General features: G+C 43.9%; 1 protein-coding gene across 1 annotated transcript in view; it reads left to right on the forward strand.

The window, feature by feature from the left end:
• Positions 1-22,543, forward strand: part of LAMC1 (laminin subunit gamma 1) — a 103,698-nt gene that overhangs the window by 69,304 nt on the left and 11,851 nt on the right. Inside the window, exons 2-20 of the mRNA XM_088447205.1 lie at positions 626-930; positions 3,003-3,133; positions 3,769-3,935; positions 7,538-7,726; positions 10,432-10,549; positions 10,661-10,759; positions 11,768-11,904; positions 12,614-12,736; positions 14,213-14,402; positions 15,974-16,086; positions 17,000-17,221; positions 17,475-17,663; positions 18,320-18,565; positions 18,816-18,969; positions 19,690-19,832; positions 20,006-20,184; positions 20,558-20,714; positions 20,816-21,021; positions 21,967-22,046. Of these exons, the coding sequence (XP_088303331.1) occupies positions 626-930; positions 3,003-3,133; positions 3,769-3,935; positions 7,538-7,726; positions 10,432-10,549; positions 10,661-10,759; positions 11,768-11,904; positions 12,614-12,736; positions 14,213-14,402; positions 15,974-16,086; positions 17,000-17,221; positions 17,475-17,663; positions 18,320-18,565; positions 18,816-18,969; positions 19,690-19,832; positions 20,006-20,184; positions 20,558-20,714; positions 20,816-21,021; positions 21,967-22,046 (3,148 nt within the window). The remainder of the gene's footprint in view (positions 1-625; positions 931-3,002; positions 3,134-3,768; positions 3,936-7,537; positions 7,727-10,431; positions 10,550-10,660; positions 10,760-11,767; positions 11,905-12,613; positions 12,737-14,212; positions 14,403-15,973; positions 16,087-16,999; positions 17,222-17,474; positions 17,664-18,319; positions 18,566-18,815; positions 18,970-19,689; positions 19,833-20,005; positions 20,185-20,557; positions 20,715-20,815; positions 21,022-21,966; positions 22,047-22,543) is intronic.

The following is a 22,543-nucleotide window of genomic DNA, read 5'->3' on the forward strand; positions in this document are numbered from 1 at the left end:
TATCCAGAATACCTTTTCTTAGAGGCTATCTATCGCAATACAGTTTACAAATCTAATACAGTTAATAATTACTGGAATTCCATTCAAATGAAATTTTCTCTGTAGGAAATGCATCCCACTGCCACTGTATTTGCATAATGAGTCCTTCCCCTGAGGTGAAGGACTCTCTGTGCTCCTGAGGACTCCTCAGAGGAGGACCCAGTTATAAGAGTTCAGTAGGTTTCTGTTTCCCTTTTGTACACTCGCCCATCCACTTCATGCTGTCACTTTTCACTGACCTAAGTGAGATTGAGATTTCACATTCCAAATGTGTAATAACCATTGGCCCTCGGACTTAGAAAATCAATTTAGTCCAAAATAAAACTGCAACATGATTCGGGAGTGGTGACAGCCTGATGGAACACTTGCTCTGCAGAGTCTGTTAGGCACTTCCTTGTGGAGGCCCCAACACTTCAGGCTTCTCTTCGAACACACCAAAAGGTTCCCAAGGAAGCACACTTATTATGCAGGCATGGGGACAGATACTCCTATTAAAGGACATTGCCTAAATTGGAAAAACCTTTTTAAACCCGCTCTTCTTTAAATTTATTCCATTCACTAATCATCATCTCTTGTCTCTGTTTAGGGAAGGCGTTTGATATTACATATGTGCGTTTGAAGTTCCACACAAGCCGGCCGGAGAGTTTTACTCTATACAAGCGGACGAGAGAGGATGGTCCTTGGCTCCCTTACCAGTATTACAGTGGCTCCTGCGAGAATACATACCAAAAAATCAACAAAGGCTTCATCCGTACGGGTGAAGATGAGCAGCAGGCGGTGTGCACTGATGAGTTCAGTGACATTTCTCCATTGACGGGCGGGAATGTCGCTTTCTCTACTCTTGAGGGAAGACCGAGCGCGTACAACTTTGACAACAGTCCTGTATTACAGGTACACATGCTGGGTTTTTATTTTATTTCATGTATTTTTAAATGAGGTATATTATACTGACAGATTATACATTTCCTTCATAAATTTTTAGCGGTGGGCATTGTGCCGCCCCTAAACAAGCAACGTCGTGCCTAGGGGGGCCGTCAGCTCCAGTAAGTAGAGCATCCGAATGTTAAGGAGCACCCGGGCAGCTCCACAGGCTGCAGGGTATCTGCCTTGTGGAAGCACTAGTAGCTGCAGGGTGCTGTTCCAGGCACCCTGGAAGCTACATGCAGGTGGCAGCGACTGTCACCCACAGAACCCTGCTCTCACACCCCTAAACACGGCCCTGCACATCACTACAAAATATTTACACTCTGGCTCCTACAATATCAATGACTTCCATGCTCCTGTCTATGCCGCAATGTCTAAAGCTGGGTAAACACTGAGACGACCGGACGATTTCCCTTGAGCCCAGAACCATCTAAATTGAGCGTACACATACTGCAGTCTTGCAAATGACCGAATAATATATCTTATCATTTGGTCGTATCTGAATTATTGTTGCTCCTGTACACACTAGAACAATCATCTTTAAGATCACTGGCTGGGAGAGGCTAGAGGCTACGTCTTAAGAGGCCAAATCATAACGACACATCGCCCGGTGGTCAGGTTGGATATACACACTAGGCGATGTGCCCCATACCGCTAGCGATGTCAGGTTTGATGTGCAGCACATCATACCTGACGACGTCACATGTGACCGCTGGAGTGCGCATATTCAGTGTACACATGGAGTGATGTAGACGATTTGACATTACGAAACTGCAAATCGGTCCGACATCGCTCCAGTGTGTACCCAGCTTAACTGTTGATCCTTATCAGACTGCACATTTGCCCTTATATCATCTTTTGCCATTGTTGAGAACCATGAACACTTGGTAAAACTTCAAAAAAATGATTGCGTAGCTAAAAGGCTGATTACATTTGCTGATGCCTGCAATTTCTCTTCCCAAAACTACAGTGATGAGGCCATATTTGTCCTGCTTCTAAATCCGTTTCCTCTCTGTCTTGTGACAAAGAAGGAACCTTAATAATAATAATAATAATTAAAAAAAGGCAGCTGACAAGCATCCTGTATAGTCTACCAGACATGGTTGCAGACGATGTGAAAGGTTGCTAAGTGTCATTTAAATACATTGGGAAAATAAAAAAATGGAATAGGGGGGGTTGTATATTAAGGCTAAAACTGAAGTGAGTGTATATATGTATATGAGGAAATTGCTGTCTGCCTAAATAAAAACTATAAGATCCATGGCAACATGAATTCAGTGCTGGGTGATCATTTCCAACATGTCTACTAGAAAATTATTGTATTTGGTTCCAACATAGGGAAATGGATAAAGATGTCTGATATACAGGAGACGCAGGGTGTTGTAGCTCAGAGGAAGGGCCGGTAACTGGCAGTGTCTCAGGGATCAGTCCTGGGGCTCTTTTTAATGTATTTTAGTGATCATACTTGTGGTTTTATTCATTTATTGCAGTTATTAACCGATTTAAAAAGTGAGTAGTGAGCTACAGAGAATCGGGAATGGACTAAAGTTAATCTGAAAACACCCCAGCAGCAAAATAAATAAATTTTATATATATATATACACACACCTGTAAGCACTAAAACCATATATATGTATGATTAAAGGCAAATGTGTTGTATTCAGCAATAATATAAATTCTCTAATATAACTTCTAACATAAAGGAGGTTTTATAGCGGACATCCCTTTTATATCAACACTGATTTTAGACAAATAAGTGAAAATGATTGAATTTAGGGGTGCTCCAAGTTCTAAAGAAAAAAAAAAATAGCGAAAATGTAAGTTGCCGTTGTATTCCAGGTGGGTGGTCCTTGCAAACGTCCTAAGCTTGCCACCTTGTTTCTGTTATCCCCATAATGTTTGTTTCCAAAAGCTCAGATGTTGGCGATATCGTAGGTTGTCTGTTATCCAGCTAAGTATAGTTGTCAGCGATGGTGCCTCTGTAATAATATGGGCGCAACTGACCTCAATACTTGCTCAGTAATCTGTTTGGTCTGCAGGAATGGGTGACGGCCACAGATATCCGTGTAACTCTGAACAGGCTGAATACGTTTGGTGACGAGGTGTTTAGTGACCCCAAAGTGCTGAAGTCCTATTACTATGCTGTTTCTGACTTTGCTGTAGGAGGCAGGTGAGTTTGTTGCAATGTTTGTTCCTTGCTGCAGGTCTGGATCTCTTCCTGATTTTCTAAAGAAAAGCTATGCAATGTACTGCAAAAAAGGAGACTCCTATATATGTTTTAGCAGACTTGCTTGAAGTAATGAGCGTTTTAAATATGTGGGAACAGCTTGACCGTGGTCTTGTACAGTTACTTTATCCGATTTGGTTGCCTAGTAACAGCTTGGACTCCTCATCCTGGAGTGGGACGGAGGTCTGACCTAACTTCCTGTGTCTGGAATGCATGTACTCATTCCGTTTCAGGCAATGTCTTTGGCATGTGGAACATAAACACATTTCTCCTATCATCATAAACCTTCATAATTTTTATGGTCTAATTAGCTCACGCTTAGTAGGAAAACATGAAATAAGTAACAGACATGACTCCACCGTGTTCTAATAAGCTTATTTCTCTGTGATTGCATTGATTGTGTAGTTGTTTTGCAATTCTACCATTCTCCTCTACATAGCCTGCAATGCTAAATTACAATAGTCGTGTTCCCTGCACAAAGGTGATAAATGAGCCAAGATTTGTTAGAGTGTTGTGTATTTTCAACTCCCCTGTGTAACATTTACTTGTGTCATCCATGCTCCTTCTCTCGTTTTCAGGTGTAAGTGTAATGGCCATGCCAGCGAATGTGTGAACAATGAGTTTAGCAGGCTGGTTTGTAACTGCAAGCATAGCACATTCGGTGTTGACTGTGAAAAATGTTTACCCTTCTTTAACGATCGGCCCTGGAGGAGGGCTACTGCCGACAGTGCCAACGAGTGTTTACGTGAGTAGCCTCTTTCTTGATTGATATATATATTACTCCAATTGGACTTTGGCCCTGATTCAGAGCCGGACGCTCTGACCAGAGCGCTCACTCTGAATCAGGGCCCACCTCCATAAATATGGAGCGTCCTCCTGAACGCTCGTATAGCTGTGGGTCACCACCCACAGCATATGCGAGCGTGCAGGATGATGGTCGCGATGGTCTTGACCATCGCGACCATCGCCACTGTGAGCAGAAGCCTGCGGTTGAGTTTTTCAACCGCAGGGCCAGGAGTGATTTTGGCTCTATCAGAGCCAAAATCACTCCCACTGACATCACTAGTGATGTCAGTGGGGCCGGCTTCTGACGGTAGGCGTTCCCTTGGGAACGCCTCCGTCTGGGAGGCACGCCCACCAAAGGGGGCGTGCTGTCAATCAACATCGACAGCACGCCCCCTTTGATCAGACACTACGAGCGAAGGAAAGTCCTTCGCACGTCGCGTCTCGCGCATGCGCACGGCGGAGCTCCCTCCATCGCGCGCATGCGCAGTGCAGACCATCGACCCACTTGCGAGCGGACAGCCGCTCGCGAGTGGGTCTGAATCAGGCCCTTTGATCATAGCAGAAGGATCATAGTGTGAGTTACATGCATCAGAATGTTGAGACCATTTGAATGTAAACTGCTTACCCTTGTTAAAATTAGTCGAATTTATCCTATTCTCTGTGTCCAGGTTGGTCTCACATGTAGGTGGCCAAATTAGAGAGAGCCTTTCAACAGTCAGGCAGTACAGTGGGGAGGGAAATACAGTAATTACGTTAAGTGTATTATTGTGTATGTTCATAAACAAGAAGGAAAAAATTAGGATTTCCAGAGGTTACACATAACCAGTCATTAGGACTTGGGCCCTTATTTAGAGTCGATCGCTAGATACAAGCGGTCGCTCTGAATGAGGGCGGCCGCTTGTGGTGTGAAGTGCGGCCTCCTGGTTGGTAGCTAAGCTGTGGGTTACCACCCACAGCTCTAGCGAGCGACCATCGGGGCTTGCGACGAGACCCTAAGGTTGGGTCTCGGCAAGCGCAAGCCCCAGGAAGCTTCCTGCTCTGATCGAGCAGGAAGCTCCCCACTGACATCACTGCTGATGTCAGTGGGGCCGCCCCCAAACGGCAAACGTTCCGTCGGGAACGCCTCCGTTTGGCCGGCCACACACACCCCGCCCCCCCCCCGCCTTCCAAACGGGGTGAGCTGTCAATCACCATCGACCGCTCGCCCCCTTTGGTGCGAGACCCGTAGCGACGGAGCGCCCGTCGCTAGCCGGGTCTCGCGCATGCGCATGTCGGAGCCAGCTCCGACGTGCGCTTGCCCAGTGGGCAAACCGACCCGGTTGCGAGCGCTCAGCGCTTGCGACCAGGTCTGAATAAGGCCCTTAGAGCCAATCTGCCCGGAGTTAAGCTAGTCACACAGATGGCTGCAAAGCCTGTCCAGCTTATAATCTTTCCAAGTAAATACAGTTAAGGCCCCCATACACGGTGCGAAATTGCATACAATATATTGTATGCAATCGCCCTTGAAATCTCTCCAGCAGTTGAAGTGAACGATGTGCAGCACAATGTTCACCCAATCGATCGTACACAATCTAATGATTTACATAATCATTAGATCGTGTACGATCTGACACAGATAGCACGGACCAGGGAGATCCATGCTACATGCATCTGTGAAAGGGCTCCCCTGGCTGTGGCATCAGCCTCCCGCTAGAAAAAGTCCAGTGCTGGTTCTGGTAAATACAGGGGAACACTACTAATTTTTGCCCCTGTATTTCCAGAACCAGGACCAGATCAGAGCCTAGTGGTGGTTGTGCAGAATACGGGGGACCCCTACGTCGTTTGTTCCCTGGAATTCATTGGATGCTCTTTTGGGGAAGGGGGGGGGGGTTTATTTTACCGCAGCAGCACAGACTGGTCTCACGGACCTGTTCGTGCTCTATGTCAATGGCCCAGATGCAAGTAGCACGATCTCCTGGTCCGTGCGTGCATCTGTGTCATTGAAATACACAGCAGCACAGACGGGTCCAACTAGACGACGGCGGGGACACGCATCATAATGGTGCAGAAACCACACACGATGTGCACGATTGATCGTTACAATCGATCTAAGTCGTCCACATCGTGTTAAAAATCGCATTGTGTATGGGGGCCTTTAGAAGGTAATATCAATTTCTCAGTGTTAACTACATTTTTTATTTGAGTTGCCAAAAATACAGTCATTTCATTGTGTTTGGTTTCTTTGTTTTGGCCCTTTACCCTGGCTTTAAGGTGCGGAAGTCCATGCAGGAAGAACATCTGAGTTTACAATTCTCTTGTGCCCAAAAAGCAATGTGTTCTAATAGAATACACACCAACAAATGTTTTATTCTTCCAAAATATTACTATTACGGCTGTTTGAGTTTGGTATCCAGTCTTGCTAGGCAGCAGTGACAAGTGTATATGTACAGTGGCTGTAACCATGATGCAGTCCTGAATTTCACTTTGTCTGAGGCTTTTGGTTATATTAATCACATAGACATAATGGATTTAGCACTATTTATTTTATGGGCATATCCAGTTAGCCACAGGGTTTACTCCACAGCTAATTGACAGCCTGGACCAATTCAATTAGATCCTGCATCCTTACACGTAACTCTGATTTTTCCTGGCAGCCTTAGGAGCTGCAAGAAAAAAATCTGCGTTAAATGCAGCCTCTGGGGTTTCACGCATGAGGAAACCTATAGATTCCAGTATTTTATGCTGTATCTATGGGTTACCACGTGGGAAAACGCCAAATGGAATAGCTCCAGCCATGGAAAGCTGAGCTTTTCCCCGCATGGTACACACAGCACCTAATTGAATAAACCCTATGTATTTACAGTTATTTATATAGTGCACACACAGTACACAGCGCTTACTGAGAATATTTAGTCATTCACATCAGTCCCGGGCCCAGTCGAGCTTCTAGTCTATATTCACTACCACCACCCACCAGGGTAAACAGGGTTAATATACCAGTATGCTTAGATTGTGGGTTGAAAGCTGTGTATCTGGAGGAAATGTGTGCACGCACACACACACAGGCCCCTGTTTAGAATCAAACCCATGACCACATATCTGTGAGACAGCAATGCTCAACACTGTGTCACCATAGTCCCTCAATATTCCTACTTGTGTCTGACTGATATGAGCCATGCAAAACAATTATAGATGGGAGTAAGATATATCTACACACAGCTTTAAGGAGAGAGGGTTTTATTAAGTATTATCACAGATTTGGGGTTAAACCCGTCAATGGAGTAATTGCTTTACTAGTGTTCATTCTAGGTCCGGGGCGGGCAGGGTGCTGGGCTGTAAGAAGGGCATGTGGGCACCAAATCTATTCATCGGTGGTGAGCACTGCACTGCAACTCCCCCCTCCCCTTGCAGGCTTTTAGCAGGGCACATTTTGCCATCTTGAAATCAGGCAGGGCGCGGAACTTTGCTAAAATGTACTCCAGCAATAGATAGCGCTTTACCAGATATCGTTTTAAACCAGTTTCAGCTCTGTCACGTCCTTACATCTCTCAATATTTATTTCTTTTTGCCTCCTTTTTACAGCCTGTAATTGTAATGGCCGCTCCCAGGAATGCTACTTTGACCCCGAGCTGTACCGTTCTACTGGCCACGGCGGGCATTGTATGGGCTGTACTGACAACACCGATGGGCCAAACTGTGAGCGCTGCCGTGAGAACTACTATCGTCAGAACAGCGACGAGTCTTGTCTGGCGTGCAACTGTAACCCAGTTGGTATGTAGAACGTTGCGTTGTCTTTATATAGCATATGTGACTGCTCCTGTTGAAGATTTACCAGATGTTGCATTTGTCATTGCAGATACACATTAGGTCATACTGTAATAGTGTGTGTGTCCGCTTCACGGTCTAAAACGACAATGTGTTTTAATTATCAGAAGTGTAAATCTATTGCAAACATGTATGCATTAAGGTGGGTTATTCTCTCCATGTAGCCCTATGTGTACCATCAGGGCCGTAGCTAGGGTAGTGCGGCCAGTGCCATCGCACAGGGCACCACAGGTCAGGGGGCGCTTTTTGGAACTCTCAAATCTCTGTTTATTATCATTCTCACTTATAACTTCCTCTTATATCATCCCCAGCATCTCCTGGTCTCTCCTATCTCTTCCCTGGCCCTTTCTCATGAGGCAATTCCCCTTTTTTTGGGTGCATTATGTCCCTTTGAAAAATGAGGGGGGTGCCAATGCTCTTTCTGGCACAGGGCACCAAAAAGTCTAGTTACAGCTCTGTGTACCATTCACTTTCATAGGCTTTCTTGGAGCGCTACCCATGGATTCTGCATACTAGCATCTATTGGAGATTCTGTCTATATACTCAATAGCTGTGTACATCACCCCAAATGCTGTATTAGAGTACAGAACCCACATACCAGGATAAATACCCAGGGAAGAATGGAAATGGTGTATTACTTGCACTAGCTATGTTTTTCTCACCGCTCCTACAGGGACAATATGCTGAATAATTAACATTGTATTAAAAAGGCCTCATCTATCATTGCGGAGATTTGTGCGCCTTTTCTGAGGCGTAGTCATACGGAATTGCTTTGTCATATGATGCAAAAACAATTGTCCCTGAGTGTTTTGATTATTGAAGAAAACCTAAATTCTGACTATTTTTGATTCTGGTTTTCTCTTGTAACCTATCCCGTCCAATTAGTGCAGGATTGTGCTATATCACAGGCTTTGGCTTATCCTTTCTCTAGATGAAAGAAATCTAAAAGGCCGCTACATTTTGTTAAATTAACTTTTTAGGCAGCACAAGACGTTCAGTCCCCCCCATGTACTTTGTATAGGCCTGTTTTAAATTATGATATAATGACGTTTTATCTTCAGATCTGGAACTAGAAGATCTCCCCCCTGGGTTTAAAACAAATAGTTTTGTAAGCACTTTGAGTGTATGGTGTCCAGCCTTACACAGCCATGTAAATACGCATCCTGCTGTCTCCTAAAACAAAGGAGACCGCACACTGTGATATCTGCTCACATTGCGTTGTACAGCAAGGCTCTGCTCTCCAGGTTCAGGGCAGATAACTCCCCACTGATACCAAGGGTTTATTGCCACTTCATTTCATGTAAACATATCTGTACAGACCTCTCTTTATTGCTCTGTGTATCTGTGATTTATTGCTACGGATGCAAGGTGCCAGCCTGCTTTCTTAGCCAAGATAATCATTCTTAGAAGACACTGGGATAATAACATTCTTGGATGACACCGTGATAAAATCATTCTTGGGTCGAACTGAGATAAAACCATTCTTATGCTAAGTACACACTGATAGATATCTCACCCGTTCCATTGAACGGGTGATATATCTGTAGGACATCGCTGGGTGTGTACAGACCTATCCGATCTGCTGTGCAGCACAGCAGATGGGTGATATGTCTGAAAGATATATCGGTCATCTGATTGGGTGTACACATGACCCGCTAATCGCCCGTACACATGCTACGGGGACCCGGAGGTGATTGACAGCTCAACTGGGTGGGCGATTTAAATGCCCCTATATTTGAGCTGTCAAGCCCAACACATCGGACAGACGAATTGGTAAGTGTGTGTATACACTTGCCAATCGTCAGATAAGTCTGCCGACCCATCGACCTGGTGTGTACCCAGCTTTAGATGGAGCTGGGGGAATTTTTAATTGGTGGCGAAGTTCATATATTTACTGTCATAGGTTTATACAACATTCCAGGGGATGCAATCGGGAAACCGTCCGTCTTAATCCCGACAGCCGGCTTCCCGACTGCTTTATCCTGGCCAGGGTTAGGGGGTTAGGTTAGTTTTTACTTTCCTACGGACAATTGGGATTTCCAGCGCTGTCGGGCTTCCGCTGCCGGGATCTCTGCTTCTGTTGACCTGCCACAGACGGGATTCGAACTGCCGGCCAGAGGGACGGCGGTATTTCATACCGACTCCCATTCCAATGCTGTTTTGTACAATTGGATTTGGTTATAACTAAGCCATACACAGGGACTAAAGAGTTTTCTGCTTTCAATACAATGCAAGTATCCGAGGCTATTCACATATAGACTTTGTAACACAGAGCCATGACTAGTTACCACATATTCTCACATTATACTTAGACATGGGGCACCCTTCACTGTAATAAAGCCTGTTTCATCTGTAAAATATTTCAAAGCCGCTCACCAGGAATGGTATTGATGTGTTTTTACTACATTATTTAAATAACATGCAGTTTTCAAGTTTTTGTTAACAACTGACTTGATCCCTGGCACTTAGTACTGCCCGCTGATATAATACATACTATACACAGGCGGTCATGAAATCCGATTGTTTGCAGCATTTAATGTATGTTTTTGTCACTAACTTTGACTGGTGAGATTAACAAGTTATTTAAATTTCACCTCCATGGAAGTTTTGCTCACCAGTAATCGTGTTGCCATCTCCCTGGCTCTCTACAGGCTCGCTCAGCACCCAGTGTGATAACAATGGACGCTGCAGCTGTAAGCCCGGTGTGATGGGTGAAAAGTGTGACCGATGTCAGCCCAGTTTCCATTCTCTTACTGAGGCCGGCTGCAGGTAATTATCCAATGGGAGATGGTTTCCATACACAGAGCAACACCAATCATTATACATCCATGCAAGGTGGATATGATCTCCAGGGTGGTAAATAATATCTTCTCTCACCAGACCCTGTGCCTGTAATGCTGCCGGCAGCACCGATGAATGTAATGTAGAGACCGGACGCTGCAGCTGTAAAGACAATGTAGAAGGTTTCAACTGTGAAAGGTAAGTCTGCCGCATAGAGTAACATATTTGCTATCAAGTGCCTGGAGCTATTCGGTTACTCCGGCGGTAAGCACGCAACTAGTGGATTTCTGCTCTGAGTCTCCCGAGGGTGTGAGTAGAAATCTGCAATAAGTAGTGCCTCGGGCCTAGTAGTAGCGGGCTTACCTCGTGCAGTAACTGCTTCTTGCCTGGCACTTAACCCAGGAGATGCTGTTTACAGCGTCTAGACCTGGGCATTAGTGCCGTTAAAGTGCACCTCTTATGTTAAGTGCCAGACACAATGCAGTCAATTAATTACCTCCAGACACTTAACCTGGGAGCTACATCCCCTCGGTGCTAATTAAATCGCCCAAATTTGTTTATCCAATGTGAGTCACAAGTACAGTCTTCATGAGCGGAAAATTAGACTAAATATACGGATTGCCTTATAATTAACAGCTGATTGTAAACATTCACAAATATCTATATTAACGTTCCCCACCCCCATGCATTACTATACTGTATTATTCTGCAGTAGGCAAAGGCTGGTGAAGAGTACAGGAACGTCGCTCAGAAAGTTAGTAGTACATGCTTGGCCAAGGGGTTGTCTCTGTGTATTAGATCTACATCTGAACAATAATTCTTCTGTATGATAGTCAGTAAGGTTTATGTGTGTTTAAATAGCTGCTAAATGCAAGCAAGCGTCATTGTAACAGGAGTTGCTAGATCTGAGATTACCAGGCAAGCACGGACACTGTAGGATGTGAGGTACTGACACAGAATCGTGCCTACAAGCAGACTGTTTCTATTCAGCAAGTTCCTCCCTGGGAAGTGAATAAGGTTTGACAAAGCTGTGAAACGATTTCTAGTCTCACAACACTTCACATAAGACCACAAGATTCTTTACACTGAATCTGTCGGAAGATCAGAAGAATTGAGATTCACACTTGCATAATGTTGTTCTAGTTTTCTACCATATTCTCCAATACATGTGAAACATTCTACATATTTATTTATCTATTATTTTAGGTGTAAACCTGGCTTCTTTCACATGGACGCAGCAAATCCCCGCGGCTGCACCCCCTGTTTCTGTTATGGTCACTCCTCCGTCTGCAGCAGCGCAGAAGGTTTCACAGTCTCCAGTATCATCTCCACATTTGAGACTGGTAATTATCCTCTACACGTGCAAATTCTGTCACCATCTGCCAGGATCTATAATAAGCAGAACATTCATAACCACCTGTGATACGCCTGGCTTCTGTTTCACTGTAATAAGCGTCACGTCCGGTCCGCTATTTGCCCTGTAAGTTGTGGTGTTTTCCCTACAGACACTGCTTTTGGCTTGTTACACTTTCACTGCAGCAGTCTCTTGTGTTTAGAAGGTGTTATCTCAGCAGACCTCTCCCATGCTGGTATTGAAGCTGAGGTCTGTCCTTGCTTAACGAGTTTGTTCGTGAAAAGATAAATTGTATTGGTTTGTCCGGATGTGAAAACAAAATGGACAGATCTTTACTAGTTCTACCTGAGCACAAAGTGCTGACCTTTACTGCCATCCTGACGTCCTGTAAATCCGCAATGCAGGAAGAGTAACGTTTATTGTAAACCAGTTTGAATAGAAGTTGTTACTATTGATCTTGAAATTATGGCCAGGCCTGTGTTACCTGCAAACTGTTCTCTGCCACCTCTTTGTCCTGTATATGTGTCACCAAGTTGTCCTCAGATCTGAGCACTTGCTGACTCTCTGATGAACCTCATTGTATGAGTGTGTAAGCACCATTACCAAATGCTCCTGGATTGATGGATTGGGTTCTCTTTGAGCTCTCCCCAGGAGATCATGCTATGTATTATGATATAATTGTGTGTGCTGTCTTTCAGGAACGGACGGGTGGCTGGCACAGCAGAGGGATGGTGCAGAGTACCCCCTAACCTGGATTTCTGAAACCAGTTCATTGTCTGTTGCCTCAGAAAGCTACTTCCCTATCTACTTCATTGCACCTGGTAAGTGGCAGTGAAGCTGTCACAGTCTGTGAAGAACAAGTTGTGTATGTCCCCAAAAGTAACGATTTAGCCTTTTTAATGCAGATTAGATCAGCCGTCTGATTTAGATAGAGCACAAACATTTCCAGCGGGGTGGATGGAAGAGCAGAGAATGTTCTGCAGGAAATTAATAAATGAACCTCTATCACGATCATCTTCTGAACTCTAGCAGAATGTTATTTGCATCTGGCAGACAAATTATTACATTAAGTGAAGGAAAAGCTGTTTTTATATCGGGATGTGGTTTGTTTGAGAGCCGCGGTTTTCGGGAGGTTATTCTGTCAATGTCATTGCTCCACGTCTGCTGTAATTCGCTTTGACATCTAGTGGTCAATAATGGCATAGCACATTATACAGTGCTCTATAAAGTAGTATATAAACAATTGCAACTGACTTTACAAATGGAGGCAGCTACGGTATTTTTATATGGGCTGTGGAAATATTTGGCAATGCATCCTGCTACTTCAAGTTCCCCATGGATGCCATTAGGCACTAGTATTAATAAGATGCATTGTCATAAATATTAGGTTTGCTAGATGGTTGGATTAGGAGTTGTGTCTCTCAAACACTACTCCCCACGCCCCCACCCCTCCCAAGTAACACAAAGACAGGCATCAGGAGAGACGTATTCCATCCCGCAAAGCTTTTCTAATGGCTAATTCTGTGTGCTACAAGTCACGCTACACAACGTGTGAGTGCAGTGTGACCTCTGTAACGCTGAGCGAATATAACACACAAGCAGCTTCTTATTCGCAGAGTGGTGCTTCTTAAAATATGCGGCACATCTGTGTTCTGTGTGCAACTGCGGGTTTATCTGCAAGCGAAATGCTACGTTACAGTGTCAGCGGCTGTGACACTGAAACACAGCAATTCGCCTGTAGATACACCCGTAGTGTCTCACAGAATATAGGGATGCAGCATATTTTAATCAGCAGAAGCTGCTTGTGCGTTATATTCGCACCACTCTGCATTTAAAAAGTTTCATGAAAAACGCTCGGTGCTACAGAGTCACGCCACGGCATAATGCAACTAGGAGGGCTGTTCAACGCACAAGGAGGCTAGATGTATGTGGGCACATCTGTAGGGAACTGTTGTGTAAAGAGTACACAACAGGACAAACACAGGACACAGGACAAACTTGTCATGTGTAGAGTAACCAACCAATCAGTGCTCTTGAAATCCAAAAAGCCACTATGTCCCAGAATCATTGAATTTCAATGTATTACCCATTAGAGAGCGATTGGGCAGAGAGGGGAGGTGGTGAGTGTCACTAGAGTCCAGAGCTACAGAGGTTCTAAGCATTGAACCACTGATACTTGGAGGAAGTCTTATTAGTACTTGGGGAGGAAAAAAAGTCTTGTGTACATAAAGCTTAGTTAAGATTTGGACACTTGGCGTTCACCTAATCTTTTGTCTTGATCTTCACTTCTCTTGCAGCAAAGTTCCTTGGTAAACAGGGTCTAACTTATGGACAGAACTTGACATTCGGTTTCCGCGTGGAGCGGCGGGACACGCGACTTTCAGCGGAAGATCTTGTGCTGGAAGGCGCCGGGCTCCGAGTATCCGTGCCTCTGATCGCACAGGGGAACTCCTATCCCAGCGAAAACTCCCTGCAGTATGTCTTCAGGTAAATAATATTCAGCCCAGGTCCTTCGATGGATGTGGAGAGGATGGTAGCACTTATATGTTCTGATATACGGCATGCAAGTGTTTATAGTTCAGTGACAATGTTTACTAGCAAAGAGAGTATTAACACATTCCTTTCTAGAGGTCTGTACCAGGCAGGTTGAGCAATGCACATGTGGTCTCCAGCAAATGCAGGGATCAGCAGCAATTGCAGACACTAGACAGAACACATGTGTTGGGTTCTCTGCCAGCCTCTAGGATGGATGGGGCTTTTGCCTTCTGGTGCCTCTTGCAATGGAATAGAGTAATGTAAGGAATTTACTGCATGGCACCTGTATGGACATGGAGAGAGCAGATCTGGGGGAAGGAAAGGGTTACCACTTCATAGATCACAGTAATTTATGTCTACTCCCCACCTCAATCTGCTAGAATCCATTAAAATTCCCCTGACCTTTTTGATTTCTATAAATACCCGTACAATATGCACATGTTCCCACCACTATTCATTCTCAGTAAGATTAATACGGGGCACCTGGAAATGGTTTATTAAGTGAACGTTTCAACTTCCACATATACATTATTATAGGAGGCTCCTTGCATACACAGCCCTCCTGAATCGGGAAACTTCACATCTGATCCTCATCTTATTGGTACTGATGGCAGTGGCTTAATACTGGTGCAAAGCAGATTAGGGTTTGATGCTTTCCCACCAGCTTAACTAGTCACCCATAATGGAACTTCTTCTGGGGCTCTACGATTGCTCCATGCTGCTGCTCTGGTCTTGGAACGTGATCTAATTCTGCTCCGTAGAGGCTTTCTGTGGTCTCCTAGAGGGATGAAAGGGCTCTGAAGAGGTCATGTTGCCCCCCACTGCCATACTCAAGAAGTCCTTTTAGTATATCTGATGTAAATAAAAATATAACCATGCTGCCTACCCCTAGAATCCACCACAAAAATTAAATGCCCTGGTGATTTATAAAGTGGAGTAGATAATGTTGTTCAACACTCTATTTTAAGTTTTTACTATACTTCGTTGCCCAGTAGCTGGCTTTTCAACTGGTATTACCGTGAGCAGTCCTTGGTTTGGACTGTAAATGATGTTTGCTAGGCGAGTACATACCCATGTGTTTTGGCATGAAATGCACTACAGTACGTGGAGTGCGACTGCAGACGGTCTCATAGATGGGACACTTAGATGGAGACTAACCATACACTGTTTAATGGTTTCCTTTGTTGGAGAACATCTGATTCTGATTTAAATACACGGCACATAATTGTTTTTTAAACATAAATCAAATTTGAAATCTGCTGGTTTGTTTACTGAATGGAGGGTTCCAAGATGTTACATTAGTGGGGGAAGAGTCTGAGTTACAGGGCAGTGTAGGGTTTCTGTGAGAACCGTACAAACCAGCACTCTGCTTTATTTATAGAACGTGAGATTAAAAACCATGAATTTCATATATAATATATGTAGAAATATCTCTGAGCAATGAGTTCTGGTGTTGGTTTGGTGAATCATCTGAAATGTCATGTCTTGGGGATGTAAATGACCTATTACCATATGCACTTCAGGCTACATGAGGCTACTGATTATCCCTGGAGGCCGGCTGTTTCACCGTTTGAATTCCAGAAAATGCTCCAGAATCTTACTACCATCAAAATCCGAGGAACATACAGTGAAAGGAGTATGTTTTTGTTTTTTTTCTTTTCTTTTGTTTTTTTTCTTTTTGATACTGAGTAACTATATGTATGTAAGGGAGCAGTATGGTTATGGGATGTGTGTAATTAATGGTTATTTGTTGCCTATAGATGTGTTTAAAGCACTTATCGTATGATATCTGTAGTAATATTTAGTTGCTTTGTTAATTACTGTAAATATTCTCTGTACAATGCAAACTTTTGATTTCTTGTTCAGGCTAATATGTAAAAGCCCTGTATTATAACGAAACTGTACAGGAATAAATGTCTATGATTAGAGAGTATCCTTTTAAGGTATTTTTCTTTAAATTATTTGCTTAAGAATCCATTCACTGGACTCTTTGCCATCCGCCTGGTATGGGAGATGTCCCTAGAAATATATCTATTTTAAAAGGAACCAGTGTTAGCTCTGCATTCCCTGGCAATAGACGCCATGTCCTTATCTGCTTATAAATGATGGATAATTGCTAGTTACAAGACCAGAACAAGCTGAGGTTTCATGGAATTTAACTAAACACTATTATTGTCTGCATAGAAGTATTGTTTGTGCACCTTCCAGCATATGCGGCAAAGCTTCTCTTTTGAGACCAGTCTTCAATTTTTGTTTGTCTACTTATCATGTTTTATACGTCCTCTAGTAGAACGGACAGCCATGCAAAGTGGATTTCAGATGCACTAGAACAGGGGTAGGCAACCTCTGGTCTCCAGCTTATGTTGGCCTTTATAAGGCTTGCCAAGCATGCTGGGAGTTGTTAATCTAGAACAGCTGGGGAGCTCAGACTGCTCAACTTAATTTGGTCTATTCGGTTATGGCCGAGACACTTTATTGTGCATAAGATGCATCAACATTTTATTTTTTTATCTTACTACAGGTTTAAGTAACCATGTTTTTCTATGCAGGTGCTGGATTTCTGGAGGAGGTTAGGTTAGTGACCGCACAGCCAGGTGCTGGTGATCCTGCACCATGGGTGGAGGTTTGCAGCTGTCCTGTAGGGTATGTCGGGCAATTCTGTGAGAGCTGTGCTCCTGGCTACCGGAGAGAGAACCCCAACCTTGGGCCTTACAGCCCCTGTGTGCTATGCACTTGCAATGGACATAGTGATACATGTGACTCTGAGTCAGGTGAGTGTGAGAACAGTTGCTCATTTGAGGGGAGTCGAGATTAGGTGGTAATGCTTTATTATCTGAGTATGCTCCACAGTTTTCTTTGTGTGTTTTTGGTTTATAAACTGTTTGTTGCCGTGTTCTAAATATTAAAGCTGTAATAGTTACGGTAGAAACAAAGTTCCATATCAGGGTTATTGGTGAATCACTGGTCTATAAGAATTGGAATTAGAATAATGTTAGACTCCTCTCTGGGTTTTCTTTTATGTAGGGGTGTGCGACTGCCAGCATAACACTGCAGGTCCTCACTGTGAGCGGTGCAGTGAGGGGTACTACGGAGACAGCAGCGCTGGTACCAGTTCTGATTGCCAACCTTGTCCGTGCCCTGGCGGATCCAGCTGTGCAGTTGTTCCTCGAACTAAGGAGGTGGTGTGCACCAACTGCCCACAGGGGACTACAGGTGAGAACTACCTCCGGCATGTCAGTCTGTGTCCATGGCTAACTACTGATCTTTCATCTCATCAATTACAGTTAAATGGCCATAGTCTGCAATAAGATGCTTTGTTTGTTAATTTACTAGGGTATATAGTAGACTCTGATTAACATTGAAGAAACAAAATTGTGTAAAGGTTTGTCACTCCGTAAAATAAAAGTCCAGTAGTGAGCCATTGTTGTAGTTCAGTGACTGTAAAGCTACGCACAGAGGGAACATCTATACACGTGTATATCTGTATGGCAGCACAGACATAACAAAGACAGCTGTTTGTTGCTGTTGTATGTAGAGGTCAAACAACGTTAATATAATGAAAGATAAAAACTAAAGTATAACCTAACTTAAACTATTTGCATTGGGAACTGTCGTACCTTGGAGGAGGTAAAATTATAAATCTGATCTTGACTTAATCCCAATTTCGTGTAAAATGGCATAAGGCATCTCAGCACTATGACTTCTCTAATACAAGTCATATTTTGCCTTTGTAAACCTTTTTGTTGGACTTCTGTTTTCTTTTGTCATTCCCCTTTGAACTTCCCAGTAGCATAATGCACCCAGTTTGGGGACGGAGAGGACTTAGTTGCATTGTATCATTTTAATGTTATTATTTTGTTACTTTATAGGAAAAAGATGTGAGCTTTGTGATGATGGGTATTTTGGTGACCCACTGGGTCAGAATGGGGCACCTCGACCCTGCCGTGCCTGCGAATGCAACAGCAACATTGATCCAAACGCCGTGGGAAACTGCGATCGCTTGACGGGAGAGTGTCTGAAATGTATCTACAACACCGCTGGTTTCTACTGTGATCGTTGCAGGGATGGCTTCTATGGAAGTCCCCTGGGTGCAACCCCGGACCTCAAATGCAAAGGTGTGGCATTTTAGCATTCTACCTTATCGGGGTCAGACTGCATGGGCGATTATACGTCAGGGTCAATTGCACCCAATAGCGAATCAGAATAACTTGGGATTAATCTACTTGCAAGCCCTTTTTTTTTTTTTTTTTTAATATTTAAAAGTAGTTACATTTACCTCATTACTTAGACATTTTAAAATATTTTTTATGATAAAAATAACTGACATTGTGTATAGTTGCAAACAAGTGATCACTCTCATTCCAGCCTGCAGCTGTAACTCCTATGGCACAGTGAACAGTCAGAGCAGCTGTAACCAGGTGACCGGCCAGTGCGAGTGTTTTCCACACGTTACTGAGAGAGACTGTTCAGCCTGTGAGCCTGGATTCTACAACCTGCAAAGTGGCCGTGGCTGTGAGAGGTCCGAGCTCCTCATTCCTTCTATGTCGTCTTTTAAAATGCTATTTTAGAGTGTTTATAGGCATTTTCTCCCTCCTCCGTCATTCTTTAGAAGATTGTTTTTGAATTGTATTCCCTGCTATTCGCACTCTCCAGGACTGACTGCTCTGCTATAACGGGTATTCAATTTTTGCATTGTTGCTAATCTGTTTATTCGTATGGTGAAAAAAGCAACACGTGAAGGATTGCTAATGTTTAGGTGGCTAGTTTTTAGTTTTCATCTTTCTTAAGGTGCCCATCCACTAGAAGACTTGAAAACGACTGCATGATTACGACATTGTAATCGTGCAGTCGTTTGTCAGTCTGTGATGAGCCTGCACTGAACGAGCAGTCGTTCAGTGCAGGTTCATCTGTTATCATCAGGTTGACCAGCATGTTTGCACGATGATAGATGTCTAAACGACTAGCGGGCACGCACATCACTGGTCATTTTAGACATTTTTGCAAATGACTTTGAACGATAATGATCTTTCAATCGTTCATATCACTCAACTTAATCGTCTAGTGGATGGACACCATTAGTCCTACTAGCGGAATTTGGAGGACTGGGTAGCAGGGGTAGAATGATTGTTTTACAATCTTTGGCATTCGGCTGTGGTCTTTTTATACCTTTATTTAGCTAAGCAAATTAAACGTAGTATGTTTGCACTGATACATAAAGTAGGATGTTTTGATTTTGCAGATGTGAGTGCCATCCCCTAGGATCCACAAACGGGCAGTGTGACATTCGCACCGGGCAGTGTGAGTGCCAGCCTGGTATCAGTGGCAAACGATGCCAGCAGTGTGAGCCCAACCACTTTGGGTTTGGACCAGAAGGCTGTAAACGTAAGTGAGCTATCCCTGGGTATAAACCCTAAAGATCCTCTGTGTGTGTGTGTGTGTGTGTGTGTGTGTTCATGATTTGGGGGCAGTGCTTTGGTTTGTTAAAGAATAATGTCAAAGGAGGTTTATTGTTGTTTTCCGTGACCAATCATCTCCTGTTCTGATCTGTCTTGTAGCATGTGACTGTGATCCTGAGGGCTCAATCACTCTGCAGTGCAAGGAGGATGGGCGCTGTGATTGTAAAGATGGGTTTGTGGGCATCCGCTGTGACCAGTGTGAGGAAAACTATTTCTACAACCGCTCTGGCCCAGGCTGTCAGGAGTGTCCTGCCTGCTACCGCTTGGTTAAAGACAAGGTGAGCCAGCTGTCTCACCTATACAAAGCTTAGCTTTGAGCATCTCTAGGTTATGCTTTGTTTTGCTTTTACAATCAAAGTAATTGTCAATCCTAAAACAAAATGCAACTTGTTACTGCTATTTTGAGGGCAGCCACCAGGTGGCGCTGCTGTTGCATTTTAATAATGCACTACGCATGTTTGACTTTGTTAGTCCGTTTTGGTTGCTTTCTTTAACTGATGTCTGAGAAGTAGAGAAATGTAAAGTGATTGACTTGTACTTTATTACATGTACAGAAGAATGTTTTTTGTTGTGTGTTATATTACACCTAGGACTCTGATATTATGTATGGTAGGAAAGATTATGTATGCTTATTTATGTGTTTTATATTAGGTGATTGATCAAAGAGAAAAGCTGCAGGAACTGGAGGAGCTCCTGAAGAACCTAGGAACAGGTGATGAAGCAGTGACAGATCAGGGCTTTGAGGAGCGGCTTAGGGAGGCTGAGAAGGCTGTCAGTGACCTCCTTTTGGATGCCCAGGGTAGCAAAGGTACAATCTTGTCTCTTTGGGGGGTGGGCGGGGCGGTTTCGGCAGCTTTGCCTTTTTCTCTTTTGATGCTAACTGCTCATTGGCACTGTGTTTTGTTTCAGATGTAGATCAGGGGATGCTGGATCGTCTTGCAGAGATAAACGCCACTCTAAGTTCCCAACTGGAGCGCCTGCAGAATATCAAAGATATGATCCGTGACACCGACAAACAGGCGCGTGAGGCTCGGGATCGTGTGGAAGGCACAGAGCTGATCATTGAATCTGCAAGGGTGCAACTGGAGAAAGCCAAGGTCGCAATTGCTAATGTGGTATGTACCCAAGATTAAGTTAGGGGTGAGGTTGAGTTAGGATACAAGCTGATGTAGCAGCATGGACAGATGCGTCCGGAAACCGTTACTGAGTATTAAAAGTAAAATATGATGACGCATGTTTGTTCCATTATAAGGAAATACAAAGGTAATCCAGAAAGTAGAGACTGTTTGCAGGTCATTCACCCTCCCCAATCCAATGCTGTGTGAGTGGTCTTCTGTTGTAGTTGTGTTTGGCGATGTTTTGCAGCATGAAAATGAACCATACGATTCAAAATCCCTTCGACTGTAAAGTGTTTTTCAATTACGCAGTAAGTGAGTCCTGCCAAAATTTCTCGTCCATTAAAGCCGGCGTGTGGTAATGTAAGAGAGTGGTGTGACATGTTCAAAAATGGACTGGCAAACATGCATGATGATCGCCTGGGACGCCCATCGCTTGTCACAGTTTTGGGTGTGATGTTCTCGTTCATTCATCCTATAGTCCAGACCTTGCTCCAAGTGATTTTCACTAAGCTCTAATAGTTCTTGGGTGGAAACTGTTTGGAAGTGATGGTGAGTTGAAGCCTGTAGTCAATAACTGGTTGGATGGACTGGAGGCAGCCGAGTACAATAAAAGGATTCTAAACTTGCTGGAGAGATATGATAAATTCTTAAATGAAGGGAGTGATTATGTGGAGAAGTAGACAAAGGTACTCTAAAATAAATAAATATATATTTTTAAACAGGCAAACACTCTTTACTTTTTGGGTTACCCTTGTATTTATCATAACATGTGCTTCACCATCTTTGTGGACACATAATAGAGCAATACAGCTCAGCACTTGCTGCACTTAAGCAAAGTTACTTCTTGATTTTTACAATGATAAATATCACTAAGTTTTCCCAGTGTCATCAGATACAGCTAGTGTATAAAATTAATAATTGCTTTTTGTTTTTGTTGTTTAGTCCATCACTCCACCGCAGACAACCGGTGATCCCAATAACATGACACTGCTGGCAGAAGAGGCGAGAAAGCTGGCTGAAAGGTGAGGGGACACCTGTACATTTTAGCTCTATAGAATTGGGGCCAAACACCTGAATCTTCATACCAGTTACAGGGGTGCTTACTGTCACTAGGGCCTCTCCCTGTTTCATAGCACATCAAAGAAAAAGCAAATGCAGCACCAGAAATAATCATGATTAGATTATTCTTGTCACCCCCCCCCCCTCCCCCCCCAACAGCAGCAAAGGTCAGCAATAGATCTGTCTTTTGTCAGACAGGTAAGCTGCTGATGCTGACAGGTCAGGGATAATTACAGTCCAGCACAGAGTACATCATCGTGTGGGTGGCATATTACATGTGACTGGAAAAGTCTGAGGCAAGAATTAAAACTGATCCCCCCCCCCCCCCCCCCCCCTAAAACCCCAGCTGTAACTAGAACTATAAAATAATTTCTCTGCACTGAGCGGCTGCTCCTCACACAGCCCCAGGTACGGATTTGGTGGGCAGTGGTCCGGTGTACGGATTTGGTGGGCAGTGGTC

Source organism: Taudactylus pleione, unplaced genomic scaffold, assembly GCF_031769625.1.
Source record: "Taudactylus pleione unplaced genomic scaffold, aTauple2 ptg000423l, whole genome shotgun sequence".
Classification (NCBI taxonomy): Eukaryota; Metazoa; Chordata; class Amphibia; order Anura; family Myobatrachidae; genus Taudactylus; species Taudactylus pleione.